General features: G+C 44.2%; 1 protein-coding gene across 6 annotated transcripts in view; it reads left to right on the forward strand.

The window, feature by feature from the left end:
* The window catches only part of RASGRP2 (RAS guanyl releasing protein 2), a 194,220-nt gene extending 191,855 nt beyond the window's left edge, over positions 1–2,365 (forward strand). For 5 of the 6 annotated variants that reach the window (XM_088442506.1, XM_088442508.1, XM_088442509.1 and 2 more), the window contains exon 16: positions 2,109–2,365. In XM_088442506.1, coding sequence (XP_088298632.1) covers positions 2,109–2,191 — 83 coding nt within the window. In that variant the 3' untranslated portion in view covers positions 2,192–2,365. The remainder of the gene's footprint in view (positions 1–2,108) is intronic. The other variant, XM_088442510.1, reaches the window with a different exon arrangement.
* Positions 2,366–12,124: the final 9,759 nt, after the last annotated feature.

Here is a 12,124-nt window from a genome sequence, read left to right on the forward strand (position 1 = left end):
GATGTTTATGCAGAAGAACGACAGTAAACAGATGTGAGAAAGCAGTAGTGCTTTGGCAAGCAATAGCATATTATTGCAACTGCGTTCCGTGCGAATTCGCAGAGCTGCGATCGTTGCTGAATTAGGCCCTATGTGTTTGTTTTTTTCTGAACGGTGCCAATGTGTATGTGATTATTTATTTTTTCATGCAAAGCTTATGCGATTTATTTATTTCCTTGTGGGACCCTATGTGTTTTTTTCCTATGTGTGCCAATGTGTTTTTTTTTTCTCATGCAAAGCTTATGTGATTTATTTATTTTCTGCGGCAGGGGCATATGTGTTTGATCTTTCCCTATGAGTGTGCATAAATTTTTTTTTCATGCAAAACTTTTTTTTTTTTTTAAATTCTTCTTGCAAAACGTATGAGGGAAATTCAGTTCCACTGGGGAATGTTTAAAGTAATGGGCGCCCAACGGAAATTATATTTATTCGGGCGTCCATTACTTTTGAAGCACCCAGAAGCACTGGGTTTAGCCATACATAGCGGCTAAACCTGTCTAAATCCATGGTATCAGCAGCCAAACTGCCGTTTCAGCATTCAGACCTGGACATTTCACATGGCGCTCTTATTTTGAGAGGCCACACCCCTCTTGACACATAGCTACGTCCCATGATTCATTGGCCACGCCCATGTTGTGTGCGCCTTCGAATGCCCATACCCCCACTTCAAAATTCCAACTTCGACCACTGCATATATACATAAATAATATACATACATATAAAGTGTACATACTGTATATACCTACATAGAATAGGCAGCTGGCAGGGAGGCAGTTACAGGAGGGGCTATTACATATCAGAGGATGTAGAGATTAGAACCACATGTAGGGACGGGGGATGTGGATGGGAGGTCATTTTTATTGCCCTGGCCCCTTTGTTACCTGCAGCCATGCTCTGGGCAGATGCCTGGGGATATTTACTGCAGGGAGACATCGATGCAACATGACACAAAGCACCTACCAGACAGCAGCTATGATGGGAAAGAGAAGCACTGCAGGAGTCTAGACAGGAGAGGGTGGGTCTGAGTGAGATAAACCCAGCTCATTGGTGGCTGGTCCCAGGGGAGGGGCCAGCTAATGAAACCAGCCGGCAGACGATATAAAATGTTAACAAACCAGCAGTGACTGACCAGCGCGGGAGGTCAGACAGGTGATTCAGACAGCCCAGAGGGAAGGTGATCGGCAGTACACAGAGTGAAAACGCAGACTGCAGCCGTCTACTGGGACAATCAACAGCCTAATGACTGCCGGGAAAACAGCTGCACTGTGCAGCCCGTCCTGCTTTAATTAACAGCGCAACGAACCTGGTCTAGGCCCCGACCCTCCAGCGATAGAGGGCGTGGCTATTAATCACCAGGGCCCCATCAATTCCCCGACTGCCCAGTCCGGGCCTGCTAGTGAAGCTGCTTACAATACGAAGCCGCTAGATCTGACTCCTCTATAAAATGGTTGCGACACTCCTGCGTTTTTCCAACCACCTCTTTATTACCACCCATAAACGACCATAACTGTCATGACCACAGACCTAGCGGATATTTTTATCAGTGCCATTTTTTTGCAGTGGAACACTTCTCAACTCCCTCAATTTGTTACTTATGAAGGCAAAACCTTATACCATATTTGCCTTTATTTATGATTGTATATCCCAGCTACACAGAGCTACAAGCGCCTCTTTCCAACTTAACTTAAAACATTAAATCAGATTATAAAATTAGGATCCTCACAATGGGCGTGATGCAGAGCTGAAAGCTCACCAGTTTGCAGAGCGTATTTGCCTGTTTTCCACTGGACATGCTCCAGAACCAGGCGTACGCCAGTACGCACAGTGCAGACAAGTTCACATTTCAAATTCATCTCCACTTACGCCTTAAGGGAAATTAATGCATACAACTCTGCATACTGGCAAGTACACACATTTAATTACGTACCCGCAATTTGGGAGCTGTTACATCTAATTTGCATTGAACTCTGCATGAGGTCCAAGGCCAGCAGCTATGTAACTTCCATAAAGGAAATATTTAAATGTTTTACAATTTGTAAAAAAATGACAGATGTTTCTTTACTTTTCAGGTGACCAAAATTTTGGAAACTCATTCACTCCCGGGAAAAGACGAGGAACTGTCTGGGCACAGGCATTCTGTATCGTGTGCTGATCTCTAAAAGTCACCTTCACCACTCCCAGAAGCAGCTTACTTTCATTGTAAGGCATGAGAGTCTCAAGGGGCTATAAAGGTGTAGTAGAGAAGAATGTTTCCACAGGATGATCGCTGTATTTTAAAATAATATAAAAATAAATGTACAGATCAATTTCTGTGTCATTTTTTTTTTTTAGCTGTGTTATAATTAATTATGAAATAATGAATAAATAGTTAATTCTAAAAATATCACTACGTAACAAGAAACACTTTTCTACATGTAAATACAAATATGAGCAGTCCGAAAAAGCGCTGTCCCCAAGCTGAAATTTACACACATCGTCTCTTATTCTGGCGTTAAAGAAATTATACTCTCCAATATGAAGAAAGATGTGACATGTGGTTATGCTTCAATATATAATACTTTGAAACTGTTGGCAGTAGCCCATCTGATAACTCACCTAATCAAGGTGAGATGCATTCCTGTAAAGGTATCATTAAATCTTCCCACACAGTCAATCGTTAATTGGTCATGAATCAATGCTCGTTTCCTTCTGGAAATAGACTCAGCTGGGACCAGGTATAGACGTTCCACAAAAGGTTTCTTTATGTCCACAGATACACGTTATTCTAACTTCATACAGGCACCAGTGGTTCTCAAAATTTTTTATTGTGTCTTATAGTCTCTGCAATTTTTTCATTGTAACCCTAGGCCAAAAGCTCCAACTGATATACTCAAAAATTATTGAAATAAGAAAATTGTGCTTACTTGCCATTCTTGGGTTCTATTACGTGGTGGTATACACGGTTCCTCTGTTGTTTATCTACGTTACTTCTAAATGGCAGCCACCAGTACTGGTTTTGCCTATCATATCAAGCAGAAGAGAAGGAAAGAAAGGTGTGAAAAGTGTAAGGCGAGAGAGGAGACGGTATTGTGCAAGTGGGTGGTGGGAACAAAAGGGAGAAAATGGGAGACATACACACAAAGAGGGGAACATGGCATACATATAGAGATATGGGAGACGTTCGTAGTGCATTTAATATGCGCGGAGGTAAATTAAACACCCGAACCTGGGGGTGACCTCTTTTTCTTATAGGAAAGGGTTGATTGTGGTGAGTTGAGATTGTGGGTGGGGTTAGAGCTTTAGTATATGGGGGTGGAGTTTGGGAGCCATTTTAGTGTGTGCTGGTGGAAGGCATTTTAGACAGCCTTCCTGGAGTTGTTCCCATCCTTTCCCCCCCATTTTACTTGTGGTGTCAGCTTTCTAGTGGTGGGAAAGAATGGTGGCAGTCGCCATCTGCTTTAGCAGCTTGAGGTGCTCTCCCGTTCAATACATGATTTAGGCTGATTACACCCTAATGGGGTCAGCGGCATCACCGATCTCGGTGGGCCTCACGTGGTGTTATTGAGCGGGAGGTGGATACCTTAGGCAGGATAATGGGCTGGCCGATTGCCCCACCATTTGGAAGAATGACGTAGTGCAGTTGGTGATATTGCATTTTGGGGCCGTTCTTTCTGCACCACCATACTGTGTCTGTCTCTTTGCTTTCTCTTATTAGCTTGTTCATTTACAGTCAATTATAGTTCAGTTACTTATTAGCTTAAAATGTAAATATATTTTAAATACATTTAAATAAATTAAAAAAATAAAATATAAATAAATAAAGCTGGCCTTTCTTTCCCCTTATGCAAGTCTCAGTGTCATTATTTCAGGTATTACATTGTGGTTTACCCTTTGCTGGCTCGGAGAGGGCACTCATCAGGTGATGGGGAGTTTAAGGTACACACACAGGTTAGAGACAGAAAGCCCCAAATAACTATGGTGAAAGGACAATAGAGGAGGAGCAGAGACACCGACATGATGGTGCAAAGATAGGTGGTGGAGGAATGGAGCAAGGGTGGGAAGTGGAGGAGAGTGGACTATATTTACATACAGTTCTGCGTGAAATTGGGACTCTATGTGCAGGAAGCTGAGGAGAAAGAGAATGATGGGAGGGGCACGGGCTAAGCAGGACAGCATGTGCAAGTGGCCGCATGCTTCTACAAGGCTACATGCAGCGTGTAGCCCAGCCTACAAAGATGTTGGCCTAATTATTTGATTAGGGATTTTATCCCCGCCCGCGGCATCCCTATGAGTGCGATTGTTATGTTCTGGGTTGCTTGTGCACCCGGGGTGGTAGCAGGAGCGATCACAGAAGCAGATTTGAAAATAAAACTAGGATTTTTAATAAGTGCTTGAGTAGACATATAATGTGGCAGTAAATAAAAGTCCAGGAAAATATAAATGTGCACAAGAGTTCTGTGGTGGGAGCAAAAGGGTTAATGTCCAGGTAGAAACAATTAGAGCAGTCCAGGTGTGCAGGTAGTGAAACTGAAAATAATCAAGCCAGGTTTGCAAGTAGTGAACTGAAAATAATCAAGCCAGGTTTGCAGGTAGTGAACTGAAGCGCAGGATGTCAGCAGGCTCAGGCACTCAGGTATGGGCAAGGGTGGTGGAGGTAGCGGGGTAGTCCAGTGGGAACTAGGAGCTGACTGGCAGACAGCGAATTCACAGGAACAGGAAAGCACAGAGAACTCCCTCTCAGCTAGGCTGAGATACACGTTGCACTGGCAAAGAAGGAAGGCACTGACCCTTCCTAAATACCCCATGCCGTGCTGTTACTGGCCGGAGGGAACATGTGACTCACCAGGATTGGCCAGCCGCATCACATGGCCAGAAGGCAAGATGGCGGCGCCCATGCCAAACGGAACGGAGACGCCGCCAGGCCTCACCAGCGCAGAGTGACAACAGGGCCGCACAACAACGCGTGCAGCCAAAGCCCCCCGCCAGACACCAGCTCCGCCACCAGACAGCCCGCGCCACAGCGACCTCACAGGTAACACCCGCTTAGCGCCATGCTGAAATACCCTGGCCGTGACAGTACCCCCCCCTTTTGGGGTGGCCTCAGGACACTCACCAGGCTTCTCCGGATGGGCAGAATGGAATCTCCTGATGGGCGTGGGAGCGTGGACATCACGAGCATCGGTCCAGCAACGTTCCTCTGGACCGTAACCTTTCCAGTCCAACATATACTGAAGATGACCTCTGCGCAGACGAGAGTCCAAGATCTGGGTGACTTCAAACTCAACTCCTCTCTCCGTCTGGACTCGAGGAGAAGCAGGTAGAGCATTATGGAACTTATTCAGGACTAGGGGCTTTAATAAGGAAACATGGAAGGAATTGGGAATTTTAGGTATGGGGGTAACTGTAAACGGTAGGCCACTGGATTAATGACTTCTGTTATGGTGAAGGGACCGATGAAGCGGGGTGCGAATTTCATAGACGGAACTCTTAGACGAAGGTTCCGAGTAGACAACCAGACCTGGTTTCCTACTTGCATGCGTGGAACTATTCTACGCTTCTTATCGGCCTGGGTCTTAAAGCGAGAGGATACCTTCAACAAATCAGACCGTACTTGAGTCCAGATGGCAGCAAAATTCCGCACCATGTCCTCCACGGCCGGAACATCGAAAACAGGCAGGCTTCGGAATTCGGGAACACGAGGATGAAGGCCATATACAACCTGAAATGGCGTTTGGTTAGTTGACGAGTGGTAGGAAGCCTTATGTGCAAACTCAGCCCACGGCAGCAAGGCAGCCCAATTGTCCTGGGAAGATGACATAAAAATTCTTAAGAAAGTCTCTAGATCTTGATTAACTCTCTCGGTGGAGCCGTTGCTTTGCGGATGATAGGCCGTGGAAAAGTTTAACTTCACTTGAAGAACAGAACACAAAGCCCTCCAGAATTTTGCAGTAAACTGCACACCACGGTCAGAGACAATTTCAGCAGGAAGGCCATGTAGACGAAATATGTGTTGGACAAACAACTGTGCCAGGTCAGGGGCAGAAGGTAACTTCTTCAACGGTATATAGTGGACCATCTTAGAAAATCGGTCTATTACAACCCAGATAGTGTTGAAACCTTGAGAGACTGGCAGGTCTGTGACGAAATCCATTGAGAGATGTGTCCATGGACATGATGGAGTAGGTAATGGAAGCAATTCCCCAGCTGGAGCTTGTCGTGATGATTTATGCTGGGCACAGGAGGAGCAGGAAGAGATAAACTCCATTATATCTGCCTTCATAGAAGGCCACCAATAGTGTCTTTTCAGGAACTCCAAGGTCTTTCGAGTGCCTGAGTGCCCTGCGAAGTGAGAGGAATGTGCCCAAGTGAGAAGCTGCTTCCTTAATTTCGGGGCCACAAATGATTTTCCCGTAGGAGGCTGAAGTTGTAATGTGGCGAAAACTCTTGATTCCAAGACAGGGGTATTGCTTTGATTTTCAGATTGATCATCACAGAGGAGAGATCTCGATAGGGCATCAGCCTTCTGATTAAGTGCTCCAGACCGGAAGGTCAGGGTGAACTGAAACCTGGCAAAGAATATTGCCCAGCGGGCCAAACGAGGACTCACACATTGGAGGTTTTTGAGAAATAGGAGATTTCTATGGTCCGTAAATACAGTAAATGGAAACTTGGCGCCTTCTAGCAAATATCTCCATTCCTTCAATGCCAACTTTACAGCTAGTAGTTCTTGCTCACCTATGGCGTAGTTCCTTTCGGCAGGAGAGAATTTTTTAGAAAAGAACCCACACGGATGGACTCGGTTGTCCTCATAACGTTGAGACAAGACTGCTCCCACAGCTTCAGATGATGCGTTTACTTCCAACAAAAAAGGCCTGTCCAGATCGGGTTGTCGAAGAACTGGTGCTGAGATAAAGGCCTGTTTTAGAAGATGAAAGCAGACTCTGCCTCAGGTGACCATTGGGCAGGATTAGCACCTTTGCGGGTCAAGGCTGTAATGAGAGCCAGCAGTGTAGAAAATCCCTTAATGAAGCGTCTATAATAATTTGCGAAGCCCAACAATCTCTGGATGGCCTTCAGTGTCTGAGGTCGGGTCCAATCCAGAATTGCCTGTACCTTCTTGGGGTCTATTTCTAAACTGGAGCCAGATATTACATAGCCGAGAAAAGGTACACTGGGCACTCCAAAGAGGCACTTCTCCAGTTTGCAGTAAAGGTGGTTCTCTCTCAAACGGGTCAAAACTTCTTTAACATGTTCTTGATGTTTAGCCACAGAGGGTGAAAAAATCAGTATGTCATCCAGATAGACAACAACCGAAACATATAACAGATCCCGGAAAATCTCATTAACGAAACTTTGAAAGACAGCAGGGGCGTTACACAATCCAAAAGGCATTACTAAATACTCGAAATGTCCATCTCTGGTATTAAAAGCGGTCTTCCATTCATCGTCAGCTCGGATACGAATGAGGTTGTAAGCCCCTCTTAGATCTAATTTCGAAAAAATGACAGAGCCCTTGACCCTATCAAACAACTCAGTAATCAGGGGAAGAGGGTATCGATTCTTTACAGTAATGTCATTAAGGCCTCGATAATCGATACATGGTCTTAGACCACCATCCTTCTTGCCAACGAAGAAAAACCCAGCTCCGGCAGGTGAAGTAGAGGGGCGAATGAACCCCTTTGCCAGGTTGTCCCGGATGTATTCGGTCATGGCTTGAGTCTCAGGCAAGGACAGCGGATAGGTACGACCACGAGGTGGTATCTTATCAGGTATCAATTCAATTGGACAGTCCCATTCCCTATGAGGGGGTAAGATATTTGCTTGTTGTTCAGAGAAAACGTCGGCGAACATCTGATATTCCTTGGGAATGGCAGAAGAAACTAATGGAACTGTCTTTCTCACAGGTCGAATTTTTGGAAGACAGGATTTCTGACAGTCCATACCCCATGACAGAATCTGCATAGAACTCCAATCAATCCTGGGATTATGTTGACGTAACCAGGGTAGACCAAGAACAATTTCTTGAGAGGCCTCTGATATCATATACCATATAATTTTAAGGACTCAGAATGAAGTGCCCCAATTCGGACCAATACTGGTTGAGTCTCTTTGGTGACTATCCCGTTAGTTAGAGGGCGTCCGTCTATAGAGGTCAGAGAGATGGCATGGTTGAGAGACAAACAAGGAATCTGAAATTTATCTATGAAACTAGACGTTATGAAATTTCCGGCTGCTCCTGAGTCGAGTAGAGCAGTAGCAAAGACAGGTTTGGGTTTAATATTCAAGGCTAGGGTAATCGTGAAATCTTTAATTTTTGGAGACGGGTTCATAAATCCTAACTTGATGTCTCCAGGGTCAGTTAGGATTTGGCATTTCCCGGTTTACGGGGGCAGGAGATCAGCAGGTGACCGGACTCTCCGCAGTACAGACAGAGGTTCTTTTGCATTCTTCTCTGACGTTCTTCTTTAGAGAGGTGTGTATGATTCACCTGCATAGGCTCCTCTTCAGTAGGGGAAGGAATGGGACGGGTAGAAATGGAGGGGGTAAATGACCTTTGCCGGTCAGTTCTGTTTTTTTCAGCCTGACGTTCCCTGAAGCATAGGTCAACTTTGATACACAACGAAATCATGTCGTTCAGATTAGTAGGAAGCTCTCGAGTGACTAGATCATCCTTTAGTCGGTCTGACAACCCATGCCAGAAGGTCGAGGTGAGGGCTTCCTCATTCCATTTGAGCTCTGATGCTAAAATTTTAAATTGCACGGCATATTGACTGACAGGAGGGACCCCTTGTCTCAGTGTCATGATGTTTGATGATGCTGATACAGTACGCCCAGGTTCATCGAAAATCCTCCTGAAGGATGACACAAAGCCTGCGTAATTATCCAGCAGCGGATCTGAGCGCTCCCAGAGTGGGGAAGCCCATCCAAGGCATGGCCGGATAACAGAGAGACTATATAAGCCACTTTAGTTCTTGCAGTTAGAAAGTTGTCAGGCTGCAGGGTAAAATGTATGTCACACTGATTTAGGAATCCTCGGCAGAGTTTAGGATTGCCGTCAAATTTATTTGGTAAAGGAAGACGTAAGCGGGGAGATGATCTGCCTCCTGTATTCCCAGACACTGATGCGGATGTAGATGCTGGTACTTCAGGGGTAGAAAAGGAAGTTTGCAAACTATCCTGTCGCTTGGACATCTCTTGCAGAAATTTAGCCATCTGATGCTGCATGTTTTCCAGATTTTCTAAACGACCAGAAATGCACCTGAACAAATCCACTCCTGACTCCTGATCCGTGGCCGGCTCCATGGGGCCAGTGCAAACTGTTATGTTCTGGGTTGCTTGTGGACCCGGGGTGGTAGCAGGAGCGATCACAGAAGCAGATTTGAAAATAAAACTAGGATTTTTAATAAGTGCTTGAGTAGACATATAATGTGGCAGTAAATAAAAGTCCAGGAAAATATAAATGTGCACAAGAGTTCTGTGGTGGGAGCAAAAGGGTTAATGTCCAGGTAGAAACAATTAGAGCAGTCCAGGTGTGCAGGTAGTGAAACTGAAAATAATCAAGCCAGGTTTGCAGGTAGTGAACTGAAAATAATCAAGCCAGGTTTGCAGGTAGTGAACTGAAGCGCAGGATGTCAGCAGGCTCAGGCACTCAGGTATGGGCAAGGGTGGTGGAGGTAGCGGGGTAGTCCAGTGGGAACTAGGAGCTGACAGGCAGACTGGCAGACAGCGAATTCACAGGAACAGGAAAGCACAGAAAACTCCCTCTCAGCTAGGCTGAGATACACGTTGCACTGGCAAAGAAGGAAGGCACTGACCCTTCCTAAATACCCCATGCCGTGCTGTTACTGGCCGGAGGGAACATGTGACTCACCAGGATTGGCCAGCCGCATCACATGGCCAGAAGGCAAGATGGCGGCGCCCATGCCAAACGGAACGGAGACGCCGCCAGGCCTCACTAGCGCAGAGTGACAACAGGGCCGCACAACAACGCGCGCAGCCAAAGCCCCCCGCCAGACACCAGCTCCGCCACCAGACAGCCCGCGCCACAACGACCTCACAGGTAACACCCGCTTAGCGCCATGCTGAAATACCCTGGCCGTGACAGCGATGTGACGCACAATTGGGAATTACTGGACTACAAAATCTCCACACAGTAACATGATAAAGAGGGGGAACATGTGAACAAAGCACTTAATCTAATCAAATTATTTTCTATTAGAATTAATTGTAACATCTTTAAATACATCCGTCTCCTCCCTGATATTAACAGCGACATGTGAACAGTAGACTAAAAATGTCAAAAATCTAAATATAACATTACAGTTAATATGATGCAATTGTGCATAACATTTTTAAACCTTAAATTCCATGGTCTCTTTTTCCACAGCATTGTCTGTAAAACAATATGTTCCGCACTTCTACATTTGTAGTGTCAGAATAATATATTGAATCAAATTAGATTCTCATGTTCACTCTGTTGCAGCTCAATCATGTTTAGCCATAGTTAACAAAGAAATGAATAATATGGAAGACTATATTTCTTTCAGTATGTCTCACCAACTGTTTATTGGTTCCTTCATTGTAGGTGATGCACCTGATATTAATATCTTTGGATCTAAATGAATAATATTGAGTCCTTCATTTTCTCCATTCATCTATAACTTTACTAGATAATGAAAACTAGTCTGTCATTACACCCACTTTCTAGTGTCCCAGCTTAATAATCATTTTTTATCTCAGCCTCCTTCTTTGCACAATATTAAATCACTTACAAACAAAACACATTGCAGCAACGCGCGTCACTTAGCCATATTGGAGAAAAAAGACAGCGGTACAAATATACAAATATTTTTTTCCTCATAGACCAGATTAACTGTCTGATATCAACATGTGTGAATATGTCTTTTTTTTGTTGCTGTATTTAAGACTATTAATCATTTAGCAAATCTTTTTTTCTTTGACAGTTTTGGAAAGAGAGCGCAAATTTGTGCTATAAAAAGTAAAACTAATCCATTGTGTACAATATGTACTTAATCTACCATGTCACCCAGGGGCCAGGCCATTTTAACATATGGGCACAGTGGGCAGCTGCCCAGGGCCCCACAATTCTAGGGGCCTTTGAGCAGGGGATGGGCTTGGCCCGGGGGGCATCTATTGGAGTGTGCAAACACTCCATTCATAGGCCAGCCGTCTAACGCTGGTTACACCTAAAGATTTATCTGTCCAATCTGTCTAGTTGGAACGAAAATCTTGCAATGTATAGGAGCTCATAAGGTGTAGGTTTCTGGGTTAGCAGGATGGTATATCGCAGATATATTGCAAATCTGCATTTTATGGAGGATATTTGAAAATTTTATTGGGCCCTTCAGTGGAATTAATTAATGCAGATTTGCAATATATCTGTGGCTGCTGGAAAACGTGAGTTATCAGGATAATAAGAGCAGTATGTTAATACATGAGGCATACATCCTCTGTGGCTGCTGAAAAACTTGGAGATATCAGGACAGTAAAAACACTTCTGGTGAAGTCAAAATAATGATGAAATGCTTTATATATTTTGAAATTAGAAGTGATTTTCAGCAGAAGAAGCTGTATTACTATTGATGTACGAATAGAGTTTTAAACTTTTTTGTAAATAAATGTCATTGATTTACAAAGACTGAAAGGCTTCTTACTATTTGTGGGGTGATATTGGTGCAAGCATTCTATTTCAGAAGAAGACCTAACCATCCTGCTTACCCAGAAACCTACACCTTATAACTGCCTTTCAAAAAGTAGGGAGCACCACTGGACAATATTTTTAATAAGCACTCCCGGGGACGTATGTGTGCATATGTATGACTGCATGTACATGTGTGTGTGTGTGACTGTATGTATGTTTATGTGTATGACCGCATGTACGTGTGTGTGTGTGACTGTATGTATGTGTATGTGTAGGCTACAGTTATCATTTATATGTTGAAATGTTTATGTTTTTTAAGGCTTATACTGTTCAAAAGTCTGTTGATTAATCTTTGCTTTACATCGTGTATTTTATGTTTAAACATTGATTTTGTTGAAAGTACAGTACCAATAACTGTAAAGGTTTAATTGTATTGACCATTTA

The sequence above is a fragment of the Taudactylus pleione genome, unplaced genomic scaffold (genome assembly GCF_031769625.1).
Source record: "Taudactylus pleione unplaced genomic scaffold, aTauple2 ptg000313l, whole genome shotgun sequence".
NCBI classification, from domain to species: domain Eukaryota; kingdom Metazoa; phylum Chordata; class Amphibia; order Anura; family Myobatrachidae; genus Taudactylus; species Taudactylus pleione.